This window comes from Larus michahellis, chromosome 5 (genome assembly GCF_964199755.1).
Source record: "Larus michahellis chromosome 5, bLarMic1.1, whole genome shotgun sequence".
Taxonomy (NCBI): domain Eukaryota; kingdom Metazoa; phylum Chordata; class Aves; order Charadriiformes; family Laridae; genus Larus; species Larus michahellis.
Window position 1 is genome coordinate 1,157,380 of NC_133900.1, and position 15,733 is coordinate 1,173,112.

The 15,733-nt window shown below is 43.0% G+C and overlaps 1 protein-coding gene across 9 annotated transcripts in view; it reads right to left on the reverse strand.

Annotated features, from left to right (window-relative positions):
* ANKRD17 (ankyrin repeat domain 17) overlaps positions 1-15,733 on the reverse strand; it is an 88,361-nt gene that overhangs the window by 51,668 nt on the left and 20,960 nt on the right. Inside the window, exon 1 of one of the 9 annotated variants that reach the window (XM_074587770.1) lies at positions 10,923-10,940. The exons of the other annotated variants lie outside the window; for them this stretch is intronic. Within the exon in view, the coding sequence (XP_074443871.1) occupies positions 10,923-10,925 (3 nt within the window). The 5' untranslated portion in view covers positions 10,926-10,940. Of the gene's footprint in view, positions 1-10,922; positions 10,941-15,733 lie in introns of those variants that run through there. 9 annotated transcript variants of the gene reach the window in all.

Consider the following 15,733-nt stretch of genomic DNA (forward strand, 5'->3'; position numbering starts at 1 on the left):
AGCCAGCTTCAGACCGAAACGACACCATTACCAGGTCAGTAATAAACTTTGGTCCCACTACCTTGACAAGTTCTGATTCGAAGAGTAAGGAAGCCTCAGATCCTTCACTTTCTCAGCTAAAATGACTCTCGTACAGTGAGCAGTTTTGATCCCAATTTACACGAGGAACTCCTCATGTAAACAGCAGAGCCCGATGTTCCTCTTGTGCTCTAGCAACTCGTATCCAAGATAATCTCAGCTTTTGCTCCAGAACGCTTTTAGCTGTCACACCTCCAATGGCAGAGAGCTAATTATTTCTGTCCCTGTCCTTCACCTCACTGAGACAACAGACTGTGTGTACCGCCAGTGTCACTCACAGGTTTAGAGCTGGACCTCCAGCACAGAAGGTGCAGGACTGGCCAGGCAGGCAGGGGACACCAGGCCAGGGCACAGACACACCTTTTCTCCACCATCACAGACTCCCCCGGCAACCCATCAGGAATTTCTTCTGCCCGTTCTTGTATGAAAAATGGCCCCCAAGTATTTTTAGCTGCTGATCAGTTCCACCGAGCATCTGCCGATCCCCAGCCGTGGGGACTACTGTGAAATTGTTCCAAGACACTGCACCAAAGAAAAGAAAATACTTATATCTCTGTCTTTCATACAACATTTATGAGCATGTCTTTAAAAATAAAGTATTGTTCCACTGTTCCCTTCACGAATATACCCCATCAGTCTGTTTGACACAGAAATAGCAGCTTTTATACTATTACCTTGCACATGGAACACACAAGAGGAAATAAAACAACATTTCCAGTGCAAGAGCAAAGTCCAACTCTGACTAAGAACTAGTCAAGTTTTCTTTGCACGACACCACTAGGTATTTTTAACGTCTTTACATCTAAACATTCAACACGCTTCAAGGGCTTCATGAGGTAAGAGTGACTCAAAACAAAGCAATGATATATTTGGAACGTGGCAAACCGGAGCAAGTATTTGAAGCACCATTTTTTCACTTCAGCATCCACAACGTAACATACAAATAGGCAACCCCAAAACTCTGCAAATTACCATGTGTAATTCCACGGTAGTTTTATCCTTAAGGGACTATCAAAGTGTTTACACGCAGCTTTCAGTTCTAAGTGACGAGAAATCATCTGGAGTCTTAGAAAGACATAACACTCATTGTTCCAAAGGTACTTCTTAACGCCCACACTACGCACACGCACAGCGTTTTTTGTTCGTCTTAGTCATAGGTCAGCTCAGTTTAAGAAAAGGTAGGAATATTTTTCAGCCCCTCGTATGTCCCAATACTAAAGCAAGAACTTCACACCTGCTCTCCCATACCCTCCTACCTTTTAGCCCTCGGGATATCACCTCTTACTCTTTCAAAATACATTAAGCTATCTCAGTTGAGAGTGACCTTACTGGAAAAAATACTCTGATCTGAAACATCAAGACAAAGCAATCAACTTATGTCTTGAAATAAAACAGTGGGAATGGATTTTGACTTTATCAAACTAAGTATTAAGGCAAAGGGTAGGGTTCTGCCTTTCCACCTAAGGCTACATGTGTTCAGGTGAAATTACAACTTAGTTAACACAGGTTTCAAGCCGTTTTAAGATGTAGATCTTCACAGCATTAATAATATATTATATTAAAAATTCCATTCAAAACTTCAGTGAACACAAGCCCCTGGCGTTGCTTGATGGTTTTGTGGGGACTAACCAGAACATGACAACCACCTCATATGACAGCTCTGAAGTGAAAGAGATGGTTTACTGGATATTTACACAAGACACCATTTTCTTTATCTAAAGATCAGCTTCCTGGTTCCTGAAGAAGGCACAGACTGATGCCAAGTCAAGCAGACTATTTTGCCTACTCAATTTCAGCCTTGCAGTTTTTAATGTTTTCTCTTCAAATCTATTTTGAAACAGGAACAAGCCGTGTGATTCTCCCTTGCCCTGCCCAGCTACTACAGCAGCACTGTCAGCGCAGACACAAAGTCTTACAGCAGCATTTCTTCCCCGTACAGCGAGGATTGCTTCCAATTATCTGGGATACATAATCAGATCTGTTGTCTTTTGCACATGCAATGACCCTCCCCTAACCTAAATGCCTTGGCTCAGCAGAAATTTGAAGTCCGGCAGCTGGAACATCTCAACAGTATCTTCTTTCGTTTTATTCCATCAACTACACACACCATTTCTCTTGCTGCTGCTAAAAAAAAAAAAAAATAAGAAGGGGGAGGGAGGGAGAACGGTGAGAAGAGTAACAGCCCATGCTGCTGAAACGGCATAAGACCGTCCTGATGACTGGCACCAACTGGGTTTCTGCTGCAGGGACACCTGCATTATTACTGCAGTGTGTTTCTGATGACGAGACAGGTGCTGATGTATTCACATGAAAATTCCCTCCTCTCCTCTGGAGTCCGTATCCCCAGCATTACAAACAACAATAGAGACACAGGTAGAATGACACCTATATAGCTACAAGAAGGTTGTGAAACAACAAGGGAAAACACCTTTGGTTTAATATTTTCCTCTCCATTTCAAATCCTCATTCCAAACACCTGGCTTACTTCCACACTAAGCAAATTTATGCATTAACTGGTGTTCAGCTGCAATTGTTCATGTGAGAAAAATTTCATGCCAACATAATAAGATAATGAGTTGAGGTGTTTTTAAGTTCCCTGCCCCAGTTTCACATTTATGTGGGGGGAAAAAAATACAAGCTTTAGTCTCCAACATGAATAACAGGATGTAAAAATCAACCCCCCAAAAAATCAGCAAAACACTTATCCTAAAACTGCCTGCAACCGTGCCTCTGAAAGCTCAGCTTCATACAACGCTTTTTTATTAAAAATTAAAAAGCTGACACATTTCCAAACCAACCGTTTGAACAAGGTATGCACCTTCACTCTCCCCACAAGTCCCACAAAAAAAGCTGAACATGGGCACTTCCAAGCCCATTTTGGAGTGGGCTTGAAAGAACTGCCTAAAGAAGCAAAACTTTCTTGCCAGTGCATGAATAACTCAGACCGCTGCTGTCTCCGGACCAGCCCAGAGATGTGCTGCACCACATCTGAGCCACTGACTAACAGGTCAGCCCTGTAACAAAGGTTGTTCCCATACTGTCGCAAAAGCAAAACGGAAATGGTTTTCTGCAAAATAAGCCTGACAACTGCAGCATACGAACAGCCAGCCTGACCCTATGCAGGCAGTTTTTGCTGCCCTTAGCAAGTGACCTGTCACATCTTCCCAAGCAATACCAGTCTGAAAGACAGAATAAAGAGGACACATAACAACTATGAAGAGAAGAGACCGAGCTTCCCAGAACCACCCTCTCCCCTTATCACCAAAATTCCCCAATGTCACACCTGAAAAACGACTGCAGCCCCTAAGACTCTCTCACATACCTGAGATAAGCATCACTTAAGCTACTTAACAAGTTACTTATAGGGCCACACAAACCAGAGCCTGCTCCTTACAGCTGGAAAAAGCTTAGAGGGGTTATGCTGCCTCTGACCACCCAGCCAATTCTCCATCCAAACTCTATCGCAGGCTCTCTAAGACAAGCCTTCTCAGCTATCTAAGTGGCATTTTAGAGTTTTCCCGCGTCTCCTCCTGCTGAAGGGTGGCTCAAGGACTCTAAATGTCTCTGGATAAACTTGCACTTAAAGCGTATCCTGAGGACCTCATCCTAAGGTGGGAGTGTTGATCTGCTTGAGAGTAGAAAGGCTCAACAGAGGGACCGGGACAGGCTGGATCCATGGGCCAAGGCCAACCATATGAGGTTTAGTAAGGCCGAGTGCCGGGTCCTGCATTTTGGTCACAACAACCCCAAGCGACGCTTCAGGCTTGGGGAAGAGTGGCTGGAAAGCTGCCCGGCAGAAAAGGACCTGGGGGTGCTGGTGGAGCCAGCTTAATGTAAGCCAGCAGTGTGCCCAGGTGGCCAAGAAGGCCAACAGCATTCCGGCTTGTATCAGGAATAGCGTGGCCAGCAGGAGTAGGGAAGTGATGGTGCCTCTGTACCCGGCACTGGTGAGGCCTCACCTCGAGTGTTGTGTTCAGTTCTGGGCCCCTCTGTACAAGAGGGACATTGAGGTGCTGGAGCGTGTCCAGAGGAGAGCTACCAGGCTGGTGAGGGGTCTGGAGACCAGGTCATATGAGGAGAGGCTGAGGGAGCTGGGCATGTTTAGCTTGGAGAAGAGGAGGCTGAGGGGAGACCTCATTGCCCTCTACAACCACCTGAAAGGAGGCTGGAGAGAGGTGGGTGTTGGCCTCTTCTCCCAGGTGAATAATGACAGGACCAGAGGAAATGGTCTGAAGTTGTGGCAGGGGAGGTTTAGATTAGATGTTAGGAAGAATTACTTTACTGAAAGAGTGGTCAGGCACTGCGACAGCCTGCCCAGGGAGGTGGCTGAGTCACCATCCCTAGAGGTGTTCAAGAAACGTCTAGATGTGGCATTTCAGGGCATGCTCTAGTGGCAGAGATTGTATGTTGTTTGGTTGGACTCAATGATCTCAAAGGTCCTTTCCAACCATAAAGATTCTATGATTCTATGACCATGACCACAGACTGGGACTGACCCCTCATCATGACACAGCCAGCTTTGACAGATCTAGTAGTAAGAACTAAGGAATAGAGAGAATACAAGGAGCACAGAACAACATAGCTGTAAGAAAGTCTTCTCAGTTTTGTCATTCAATATGTAAAAACTGGGCAGTACACTAAGCATAACTCCGCTCTTACCAGAAGGTTTTGACCGTCTACCTGAAGAGCACCTCCATTCACAGCAAGGCGAGCATCTCTGAACAATGCATGTGCTACCGAAAAAAAGACTAAGCAGTCCTGCTGGGCACTGCTACATCCTATTCCTCACTGCCCTACTTTCAAGGGACTAATTATTGTCTTAAGCCTTGTTTAAGGAAGGTGAGCTCACAAGAAAGAGAAAATCCTTCTCTAACAGTCACGTTCCTTTTCCACTGGACTCACCTTTTGCCTTGACTACACATTCCAAGGATGGATTTAATGGATGTGTTCTCAATACAAGCATTTCCAAGCCCGCAATGAAGCGCCTTGCTACACTGACAGACCCATGTCAACTCATTTAAAACCTTGAGGCATCCTCCCTTTAAAAGACACCTGAGGAATAAGTGAAAACTTAAAAAATAATCCTGAGCTGTTAAAAGCACAAATGCATTGTTCCAACTCTGGTATCTCTAGAACAGCCAAGCTTGAAATCCCAATGATAATTTCTTATCTTTATCACTCGTTATTTTCCAGGGCTTGTCCACATGCTTGTTGCCTGCAGAGTCCGCAAGGAGAATTATCTTGAGCTTTCTTTTCACAGCTCAATAAGCAGCTGTTTCTCTGTCACTCTTGGGCTTTGTTGTAACAGATCAAGACCCTTAACTAATACTTTGAGAAGGGAGTTTAGAGCAGCTTTAGTCACAACTAAAGGTGGCCCAACTTCTCACAAGCGCTTTTTCTGGAATTTCACCTCTTCCATTACTCTGGCTTGACTCACTTTGTTGAAGTTTCAGATCAGAACTGTGCACGCCCATCCATTTCCAGCTGAAGCAAGTTGTTATTCTAAGGATTGTAGATCAGCAGAGCTGAACAATGGAAATACCACATCATAACTTCTACGTAGACAAAGCTAGCAGCAGTAAAGCTCCATGCACAAACAGTGCTGGGGGCCTTGCCTTCACCCAGATATTCTAACAGCGCAGTTTAAGTCTGTTAATGCAAGAGCACTTCTCTCAGAGTTGAACACACGCTTATTTTGTGCAATGAGGCCAGGCCTCAGATGACCCAAAGCAGCTTCTCTGTAGTCCATGCCAAGGAAGCTGCCCAGCTTAGCAAACTATGCAGATTCAGAGGAAAAAGAGGACAGTCAATTACAGCTATTCATGTCAATCACAGGCAAGACCACCCTCCTATCTCTCAACACATGTGATACAAACCACCAGAATCCTATGCCCCTTCAAAACACATTTCCAAAAAGAAAGCCTCCACAAACACTGCTATGTGGGAGTTTCCACTAAGAGAGCGTGCTCCATTTGTAAGGCTAAGAAGAGGGAAACCACCGACTTTCCCAGTCTTCACGAAGAGACGCTTCAGATTTGCTACGCTGAATCTGCCAGAAAGCATTTCTCAGTCAGCACGACTTGCAGCAATTAGCCTAGTCAGCTTGGCTTCCTTCCTCCCTGCATCTGCAAGCCACTACAGTGGTGGTAAATCAGCTGCCATTCCCACTGGGAGTTTGCTCCTCTTCCCTAACTCTTGTCAATTGACTTATTTCTGCATGTTTCCGAACTCTGATCTCAAAGCCACACTTATCCCCTAAACAGAGGGCAGCTCATATGCTCATCTATACCACAACACCTCCAAACAGCAGACTGACTACTCCACACGCACAGGAAGACCTCCATGCCCTGAAGCTTTTAACGTGCAGTCAAGCTATAAAGTCAACAGCATTTCACTTCCAACACTATCGGAAAGCAAGAGACCCGTGTTTGTCCAGATTTTTTCCATCCCCAAACACAGAGAAATATAGACTGATCAGCCCATGGGACGACAAAATAATGTGAAGAGAAAGGATTAAATAGTTTGTTTTGTGTCACAACAAGTTACTGTTACCCTTGGATCTCCTAATGCACTGCTTCATTAACTCAAACGCCATGTCTCCCATCTCTATGAAACCTCTCCCCGTCCCCAAAACATCAGTGTCAACTGCTATGGCTTAAAGCTTTTAAAACCCCTGTACAACGTCAGGCTACCATCAAGGAAAAAGCCAAGACACTCACAGCTTTTTCTTTCTTTTTTTTCCCCCTCCTTTTCTTCTAGTCAGGATCAAGAATATATAGCAGGCATCTACATGAACTGCTTCCTACAGAAATCATGGCAAAAGCACAGTTTTTTCAGAGTGTCTTGCCTGAAACCAACTTCCCTTCAAGAAGAACCAGGAGCACTACAGCCATGCTACCTGTGCGGAGGAGGCACAACGCATCTCTACGCACTGGGGGTTTCCAGGAGCAATCGGCTTCTTCAGATATGCTTTTCACAAGCCTGCACTAGTGGTACTGTGCTGCAAGAACTCCAATTATTTACACTTTAAAACGTTGGTTAAAGTGCTTAGGGCTTATCTGAACACCAATCACAAAGCACATGCTTCTATTACATCAGCTGTTAAAAGGCATAAAGAGAAGCTTGTGGCAGTTATGCCAATATCACAGTACATAACCATCACAGACTTTGTACCCAATCACTCGCACAGAAGTGAATGTGCCTAAGAAAAACTGCATTTCTGAGTGGAACATACCGAGCAATAAAAAACTTAAGTTTCCTCCCTCAAAGCATCTCATTTTCTGTTTTTAAGAGAAGCCGACGTGGAAGTTTGCATAAAGCTTCAGTAACAACAGCCAACTTGAAATTTGCCAAATAAAGGATGATACACCAACCTCGGGGCAGCAGAACTGTGGCAGCAGCACAGCCAGTTAATGAAGCAAAGGGAACAAGGGATGGCAGAGGCCTTTTCAGCCCCAGGTGAGGCACGCAGCCACAGGGCCCACCAGCTCCCTCCCTGCCTTCTCTGCCACAACATCAGAGAGGGTACAGTTCCAAACGAGGAGTCCAAAACACCATCAGGGATCAAAGAAACGCTGTCATGCACTACAAAAAACACTGTCACACATCACACTCCCAACCCCCCCCAGTCTGTCCCCTCCATGGCGGCAGACTGTCTCTTTGCCTGCGCTCGGAAAAACGAAGATCTACTTTAGAGGAAAAGGCATGTCAATGGCAGACATCCATCTCTCCCAGCACAGCAAGAAATAAAAGCTGTCTGCCTCCCACTCCAGTCTGCCTGTTTTGCCCACTATGTATAACCTATACTCCTCCCAGAACCATTTTTCTCCTGTAAGACAACACCAGGGAATAAAAGCCTTGGGAAAAAAAAATATATTTGAAAAATTAAAGATAACAATTTTAGATAAACAGTATTTTTACTACCCTCAATCGATGAGTGATGCTCAGCAGCATTACCACTCCTGTTCCCCTTAAGCTGCACACTTCTTCCTCATTGTTGCTGTTAAAAAACAAATTATTCTCAGATTCCCAATTCTGATCACTCTTGCTCATACCCCAAAACGTGTATTTCAGGCATCAGGTCCACAGTCACCCAAAGGACACACAAATTTATTCTATCATTCACTGTGGCTACTGAGCATAAAACGCAGTGAGCAAGTGGCCTGAACTGCATACCACCAGTTGCTTTTGAAACAGAAATACTTTTAAGCTGCCCACATGTTTTCTAACACAAATTTGGCAGGAAATCATTCTTTTCTGTAAGTAGCTTTGGGCAGGCGTTCTTCACAATAGCAAGCAAGTGCTCTGCAAGGAAGGACGAAGCAGCAGAAGGGACCGAGGATGTGTGGAGGAGGGACAGGATGAAGGCACAAACAGCTATTCTGCTGGAGACCAACTCAGAATTCCCTTCGGCATGAATGAAACACTGATGTGCGCAGGGGCTTGTTCATGGCAATACAGTATCAACTTGTGTGCAGAGATGTAGAAATGCAGGAATGCTAGAACAATTTTTTCTCTTCAAGCAACACAACATGTAGCTTAGCTTAGTCACAGCTTTCCCTTGCCATCATCAAAGCGATTAGAGCATCAGTCCACTGCACAGGACACTCTACGAGTACAAGATGATAACAAACCTCTCTTCAGAGTTTAACGCTATTCCAGGGACTAAAAAAGCCAAAGAAACATCATGCACATCCCACAAGTCATCTTTCTTGATGCTAGGTGGTAGCTCCTTTAGTCAAGCCACACTACACTAAGTGCCCAACAGACAAAAGATGTGGACACTAATGCACATTAGGAACAAAAAGAATTATACAATACATGGAAAATTACATTACTAGGAGGACAGAGTTTTCAAACATTTCTCTACTAATAAAAACAAAAAGACTGAGACACAGCAGACATTTGCATTTTGTTTCTCTCATCACATGGCAAAAGCAATTCAAAGTATTATGTACAGACATTTACGAAATTAACAAAAAAAAATAAAGTTTGGGAAGCTCTGACTGGTGAGGTCAAGAGCTTTGAAATTACTTTGAGTCATTCCAGTGTTGTTTATTGGTATTTATTCTTGTTCTATACAGTTAATGTCCCAAAGTAACCAGCCACGCTTACAGACATAGAAACTGACCCCAACAAAAAAGTGAAATGGAACTGACTGAAACATAATGTGGATTTCCTTTCCTTTTTTGGCATTTACAATTGAAGTATTTTTTTCAATAAAGGAACTGGAATGGCCTAGTTCACCAATCTTCTCTTCTGATGAGAAGTGAGAGGATAAAGTTACAGTAGGAGAGAGTCGAGTTCAGTATGTGATTAGAATTCCAATCGTTACCACCTGGAGAACTGAGCACAGAAGGAATTATTTCTAATAATTTCAACTCATTTGGTTGCAATTCTGACAACCTTGAGAGTCACTGAGTTCTTCCTTCAATACAAACTACTGTTAGGCATACCTAATAAACGAACTACAGGGTTTTTTTACTCTATTTGGCACACCGAACAGAAAGCTTCTGCATATTGAACAGATTTGAACAGTTTTTACATATGGTACATTTACAGACTTGTGAAGGTAACTAAAGCAATGCACAAGACCCCTTCCAACCCCAACCATTCTATAATTCTGTAATTCTATATCTTTTTTGCCTCTTGCCAGAAAGAGGTCCTATTAAAAGAAAAATATATCAAGGTTTAAGGGAGAAGACAGCAATTTTAAGTAGAGTCCTTCCTTTTCGCCATTTTCTTCGCATGCTAGACATAGAAATTATGTGCCCGGTTCCTTTAAATCACTACCACAATTTTGATTTCTACTCCCCTCTTAATGCTTACGATCACATCTCTTCCACAAAGATATTTTAGCACATTTATTCAATGTTTACATGAACATAGCTCTAATATCAGCTTCTCAGTTGGACAAGCTGCATCATGACTCGCTTCCTCCCCTTCCCTGCCCTGAGCAAAAACTACGTTCACTGATAAAACTGCTAGTACAAAGCTCCTTTTCCTATTACAACACGCTTGGCCACAGTGAGAGACAGAAACAAGCCATTTCTTCCTCATCTAAGACCTTTCTTCTTCATCTAAGGTGTTTGAGTCCATCATCTACAAGCAGGGATGCTGCTGGTTTAAGAGCAAGGCAATTGAAGAAACTGTGCAAGAACTGTGGAGCACAGGAAGTGCTGGCCATCAAGTAACAGAAACCACTATTTATACTAGCCAGTTATCCCGTTTTCCTTCTCGCATGATTTTGATGCTGAGGCACTGTAACAGGTTGTTTTGAGTGTGGGTTACAGCTTCAGAGCATGTGACTTCCTATCAGTCAACAGAGCCAGCAAATTCCAGCAAGGCAAAGATCTGAAGAGATTTTATGTGCAAGCAGGAAAAAAGGGACAAGTACCTTCGCTGTGAAAAGAACCTTTTACACATTTCTGCAGAAGTGTAAAGACAGGACATATTGGGGAAAAAATCTAAATAAATTCACCCGTCTAAAACATCTCTCAATTCTCTTGATTGTTTTCAATTAAGTATCTGATGTGAACAAACAGCTTAAAAGACAGAAAAGTGTGGGTTGGAAGAGGCCTTTGCAGATCATCTGATTCCACCTGCTAGTCAAAGCCTCGGTTAAGAGGTTAAGTTACCCCAATTAGCAAGACCATCGCTGGCAGACACCACCACTGAATAATGTTGACCTTTTAAACAGCATTTACCCACATACCAAGTCACATATTGCCTTAAAGGCTTCTCACACAATAATTGCAATTTCATATTACTGTACCAAGAACAAACCGTTACCGAAAAACATAAAGCAATAAAACATAAAAAACAAGAATGGTTTCGAAGTGTACCATCAAGCTTGTAACCTCTTCCTGCCAGTCAAGGAGAAACAGCTTAGACCCAAAGAACAGCTTTTACTTCTTGCTTGTCACAGAAGGGGACCTATGTCCAGCAGCTGAAAATTAGCTCCTTGCCCTGCAAAAAGGTCTCACCAAATAACCTGGAAGGCGGAAAGTAACAGAAATCAAGGATTTGCTTTTCTAGAAGACACAAGACACACGCTCGTGCTAAGCTCTTGGCCTCACACACACACCACAGGCAGAAGGGCAGAGGAGGCAGTGTTACAGGAGAGCAGTTTCAAGGCAAGGGGAATCACCTCTCCATGTTTTGCCTGAAAGCACTAGACAAGGACACAGAAAGAGCCCTTGGGAACCAGCCAGGCCGCTTCACTCGAGTTTCCACTCACCTTGGTGAAGCTGCAAAGAGACAAGCTGGCACAGCCCAGGTGATTGCCATCCCTGCTGCTCCGTCAGACTGACACCATTCTGTCAATCCCACCCAGCCGGCAGAAGGCGGCAGCAGCACGATGAGACGATGAGTTTTTCACTACACAAATAGCTGCATAGTAGATCAGTAAGGTGCATAAATATCTCGGCCAGCATGCCCAGAAAGCCTTCAGCCCAGAAAGACCCTCTCCTCCAGGTGATTCAAGAGAGAGGCAAAAAAAAAAAAAAAAAAGAATATTTTTCCTCTAAAAATTCCTAAAACTCATGTGATACCGCTAGCCAGACAAGGCCATGGCACAAGTTCTAGCATCCTGGTCTTCCTTGTAGGATGAACTCGACTAAGACTGTTCCTACTCACCTTCACTGCACTGATGAATTTTAGCCTCTCCTGTTAGCACATTCAGCTCACTTTCCTTCACACCAGTCTTCCGCCTTGAACAGTACTTCAGACAAGGCACGTCCAGCTACATTCAGTTCTCTCTCACCCAGTGATCTCCTAGAACTGCTCCTAGAATTGTTCACCTCAGAACAATTTAGCCTCACACCCTGAAACAGCAACCAAAACCATCTGCTTTAAGTTTGGGCAAACTATGGCATCATTAGCCAGCTACTGACTGAGACGAGTGCACGAACACTCACTAGATGCCAATGACTGGCAAAACTTAAGGTCATACCTACTCTTCAGCAGAACGTGCATCCTGATAAAACGTTCATTTCTACTATCGAACGACAGCACAACTTATACAGCTCCGCAGCAAGTACGAGTCCAGCTCCTGACATATGTACCATGCTCCACGCTGCATTCTTCCTGCCCTGACACCAGCTTCAACAAAACCTTTCCAACATCATTGTGGGGGTCCTCTTAACATTAACCCAATATTTCTGAAGAGTAAACCCTTAGAAACGCTACTGCCTTGGACACAGTCAGGAACATAAGCTTCTAACATTCATCACCTGGAGCTGGGACTGGCAATGATGCCTTAACAAAAGGAATGCTACAGCAGTACGAAAATAACACATGAAGAAGTTGTTCGGATAAACAACGTATGAAGAACTGCAACCAATCACTAGGAAACGCCAGAGCACATCAGTAACCAATGCTATCTTCGTAAGATGGGAGAACAGGTAGAAAGGAGAACAGACAAGACTACCAAGAGAAACTACGAGAAAGAACACAGGGAAAGGATTAGCCTGTTTAAGAGTTGGAACGTGGGAAAGCTACTAATACCCCAAACAGAAATACTGTAATATAACCCAGATTTTAATCTTCAGACTAGGAGACTGCAAGGTTTATAAATATTAAAAGCCTTAGCCTGTTAAAAAAAAAAATTGCATTGCAGAGGCCTCCCTGAACTCTGAGCATGCGTTATAGACATTACTCTTCTATTTAATGCTTGCTCTTCTGTTGTTATTTCATCAAGTACCCGTGCACTCAAGCAGGGGAGTCTCCACCCTATATAAAGCTCTGGATCGCCATATAAGCTATGCTCCACTGCCTGCACTGTGGCTCGACGAGGCTATTGAAGGTGTAACAGGTGATCCTTTCGTATCACCTCGCCTCTTACTGACATCCGTGTCACCTACATACAAAGCAACCGAGGTAGGATCTTAAGGGTTACTAAAATATCCCCATAGCTCAGGTACAAAATTACCAAAATGTCTGCAGTTAGGCAATGCTCCCAATGTCACAACAAGAAGTGAAGTTTTGTTTACAATGATTTCCAGTTGTAGTTCAGGTAGGTTAAAGATACTTACCTTAAGCTAGAAAGTTAAAGATGTTTTTTTTAAATGTACTTACTAAGAATGTGAGGAAACATCCACAGATGGGCTTGTGTTATACTCCAGTCTGCTTAAGTCAAGCACAAACAAGCTTTCAAAGAACCTGAAGGTCAAAACACATGGCTGTTTCTTCTGAAAAGTCTCAAATCAACACCGGGAGCATAGATTTACCCCTGTACTGTCATAAGCTTCCTAAGCGGTTTTCTGTGCTGTCAGTGTGAGTTCCGCACACGACAATACAGACCACATCCTCATCTGTCAGGACAACACATACCTCCTTTTCTCCCAGACGAAAAAATGTTTCTGTTGATTAACTCAAGCATCAAGAACAAAACTATGGGTTTATGTCTCCCTTTGAATACCAGAGTCAGGTCTCCTGTAGCATAACCATTCCTTCACCAGCACATACGAGCCAAAAACTTAAAAGTTACACCAACAAAAAAAGACTTGTTGTCAGTTAGGTCACACATCAACTAAGAAGTATGGCCAAGATACACCTATCAGGAGAACCAAATGCGCAGAAGCTAACTGCAGATTAACCCCATGGTACTTAAATATTTGTCAACTGCATTCCCACACAGCACTTTCCATACCAGATTCCAGTAAGAGAGACAAGACAATGTTCCTCTTCATCTGACAGTAGCAAAGCCAGCTCAAGTTCTGCATTAAGTGCACGGCAGGACGCCACGTGAAATCCTCTAGGCTCATGACCATTTCTGCCTGCAGCTGCACTAAACTTGCTGAAGAGTTATTTTAGTTTTATCCTCTGACAGGGAAGAAGTATTGGGAAAAATGATTTCTAACAGAGTCCTGCAACTTCAGCAATGAACCAAGCAGAGACTATGCTTTCACCTCATCTTGCTTCTTCCTCTCCCCGAGGAAGTAGTCTTCGCACTAGGGCAAGCTAGAACATGTGAACTATGAATTACTTGATTATTATCTACCTTTTTAACTCAGGAGTGATTTTTGCCCCAAAAGCATCCACTTTCTTCTTGTGGTAAGGACCTCTAACACCATTTGAGCCTCGGTCTCTACGCTACCTCATCAACATAGCTAGCACACTACAGAAAATGTCTTTTTTTTTTTCCTGTTTTAAATTATAACCAACTTAGAGGTGAAAACATTCGTGAAGATTTTATCAAGAAGCAAGGACTGATCCCTCCTAATTTAACTAAATACTAAGCAGTACCAAGTCTACTGAATAAAACAAAGACCAGCCATAGATTCTGCTGCCTAAGCAAGAGCACTTCTCTCAATCTTCACACTGTTGTCTTTGAACGCGCATCACAAACTGCTCCACAGTGGACAAAAAGCCCTAAAATGGGAAAATAAAACACACGCCATAAACACACTGTTCAAAGTTACACCAGCACCAAGTGTTACTTCTGGACCCATACAGGGAACACAAGACAATTACATTGCTTCTACTGATGCACTAAGAAATCACGAACAGCCTCCACTGCTACCAGAGTATTTCAGAGATTCATGAACAACTGAGTCAGCCACCATCTAAAGTCAGACAAGACATAGTTGATTTTTAAAGATGTTTCACCTGGACACAGTGGGTCTCATAACCAGGAAAAGAATGTGTGATGAAACTAACAAAAGAAAAGTCGCCGCATCCGAGACTGAGAAGCAAGAGCTAACTGCTTAGCTCACAAATACAAACCCAAAATACTGCTACGCTGACACAATTAATATGCTAACTGCCTTTCCAAACAAGAATACTAATAAACAACAAGCATTTTATTCATTTGACATATTATGGAGCTGCAAATGACAATTAATAGTTAAAAGAAAGGAAGGAAAAAAAATAAAGGAAAAAAAAAGGAAAAGCTTTCAGTCTCCAATAAGACAAGTGAAATACCAAAACGTTTGTCTGATGGCAAAAAGCCCAGTTCACTTTTGGTCTTCCCACCTCACCGCAGAAGCCCAGCCACACAGGCAGGCAGTGCTAACAAAGTCTTGCTCGTACATCTGCCCCAGTTTCTTAAGCACAGACCGAGCAGTTGTGTTAACATTCTGGTGTAATTACATTAAACAGTTCCAAGGTTTACAAGGAAGTTAACACCAGTAATAAGTATTTCTATTGACTTAAAATTTTAGAGCAACGTACAGAATAACGTAAGCATGGCTGTTAAGGAAAAAACCTACAAGACAAGCATCACTGAAACCTCTGTTTTGTTTATATTTTGACAGCAGCTAGTAAGGCAGATGCTCCTCGTTACAATAAAGAATATATTCAAGTATTTTGAAAGTCATCTGGCCATGAAATCATGTTTTTGCCTGCAAAATCAGAAAAACCATGGGTACAACAATAAAAAAAGATATTTCCTTAAACTATTACAGCAAATATAATGTGGAATAGATATTTGTGGCACTTTGAACAGAAGTTTCACTCTTAAGATTCCTAGGCGGCCCTCTCTTCATTTTGTTGAAATCGCATTCTCAGGCTTTGCTCACAAGAAGGGAAAACGTCATTTATTTCATAATGCAGGATTCTACTTCTGCAGAGGAAGTAAAAATCGGACTATACTTCAGATGACTGGAAACACAGTAATAGAAATTAACACAGGCCTAATACATACTCAGCGCAA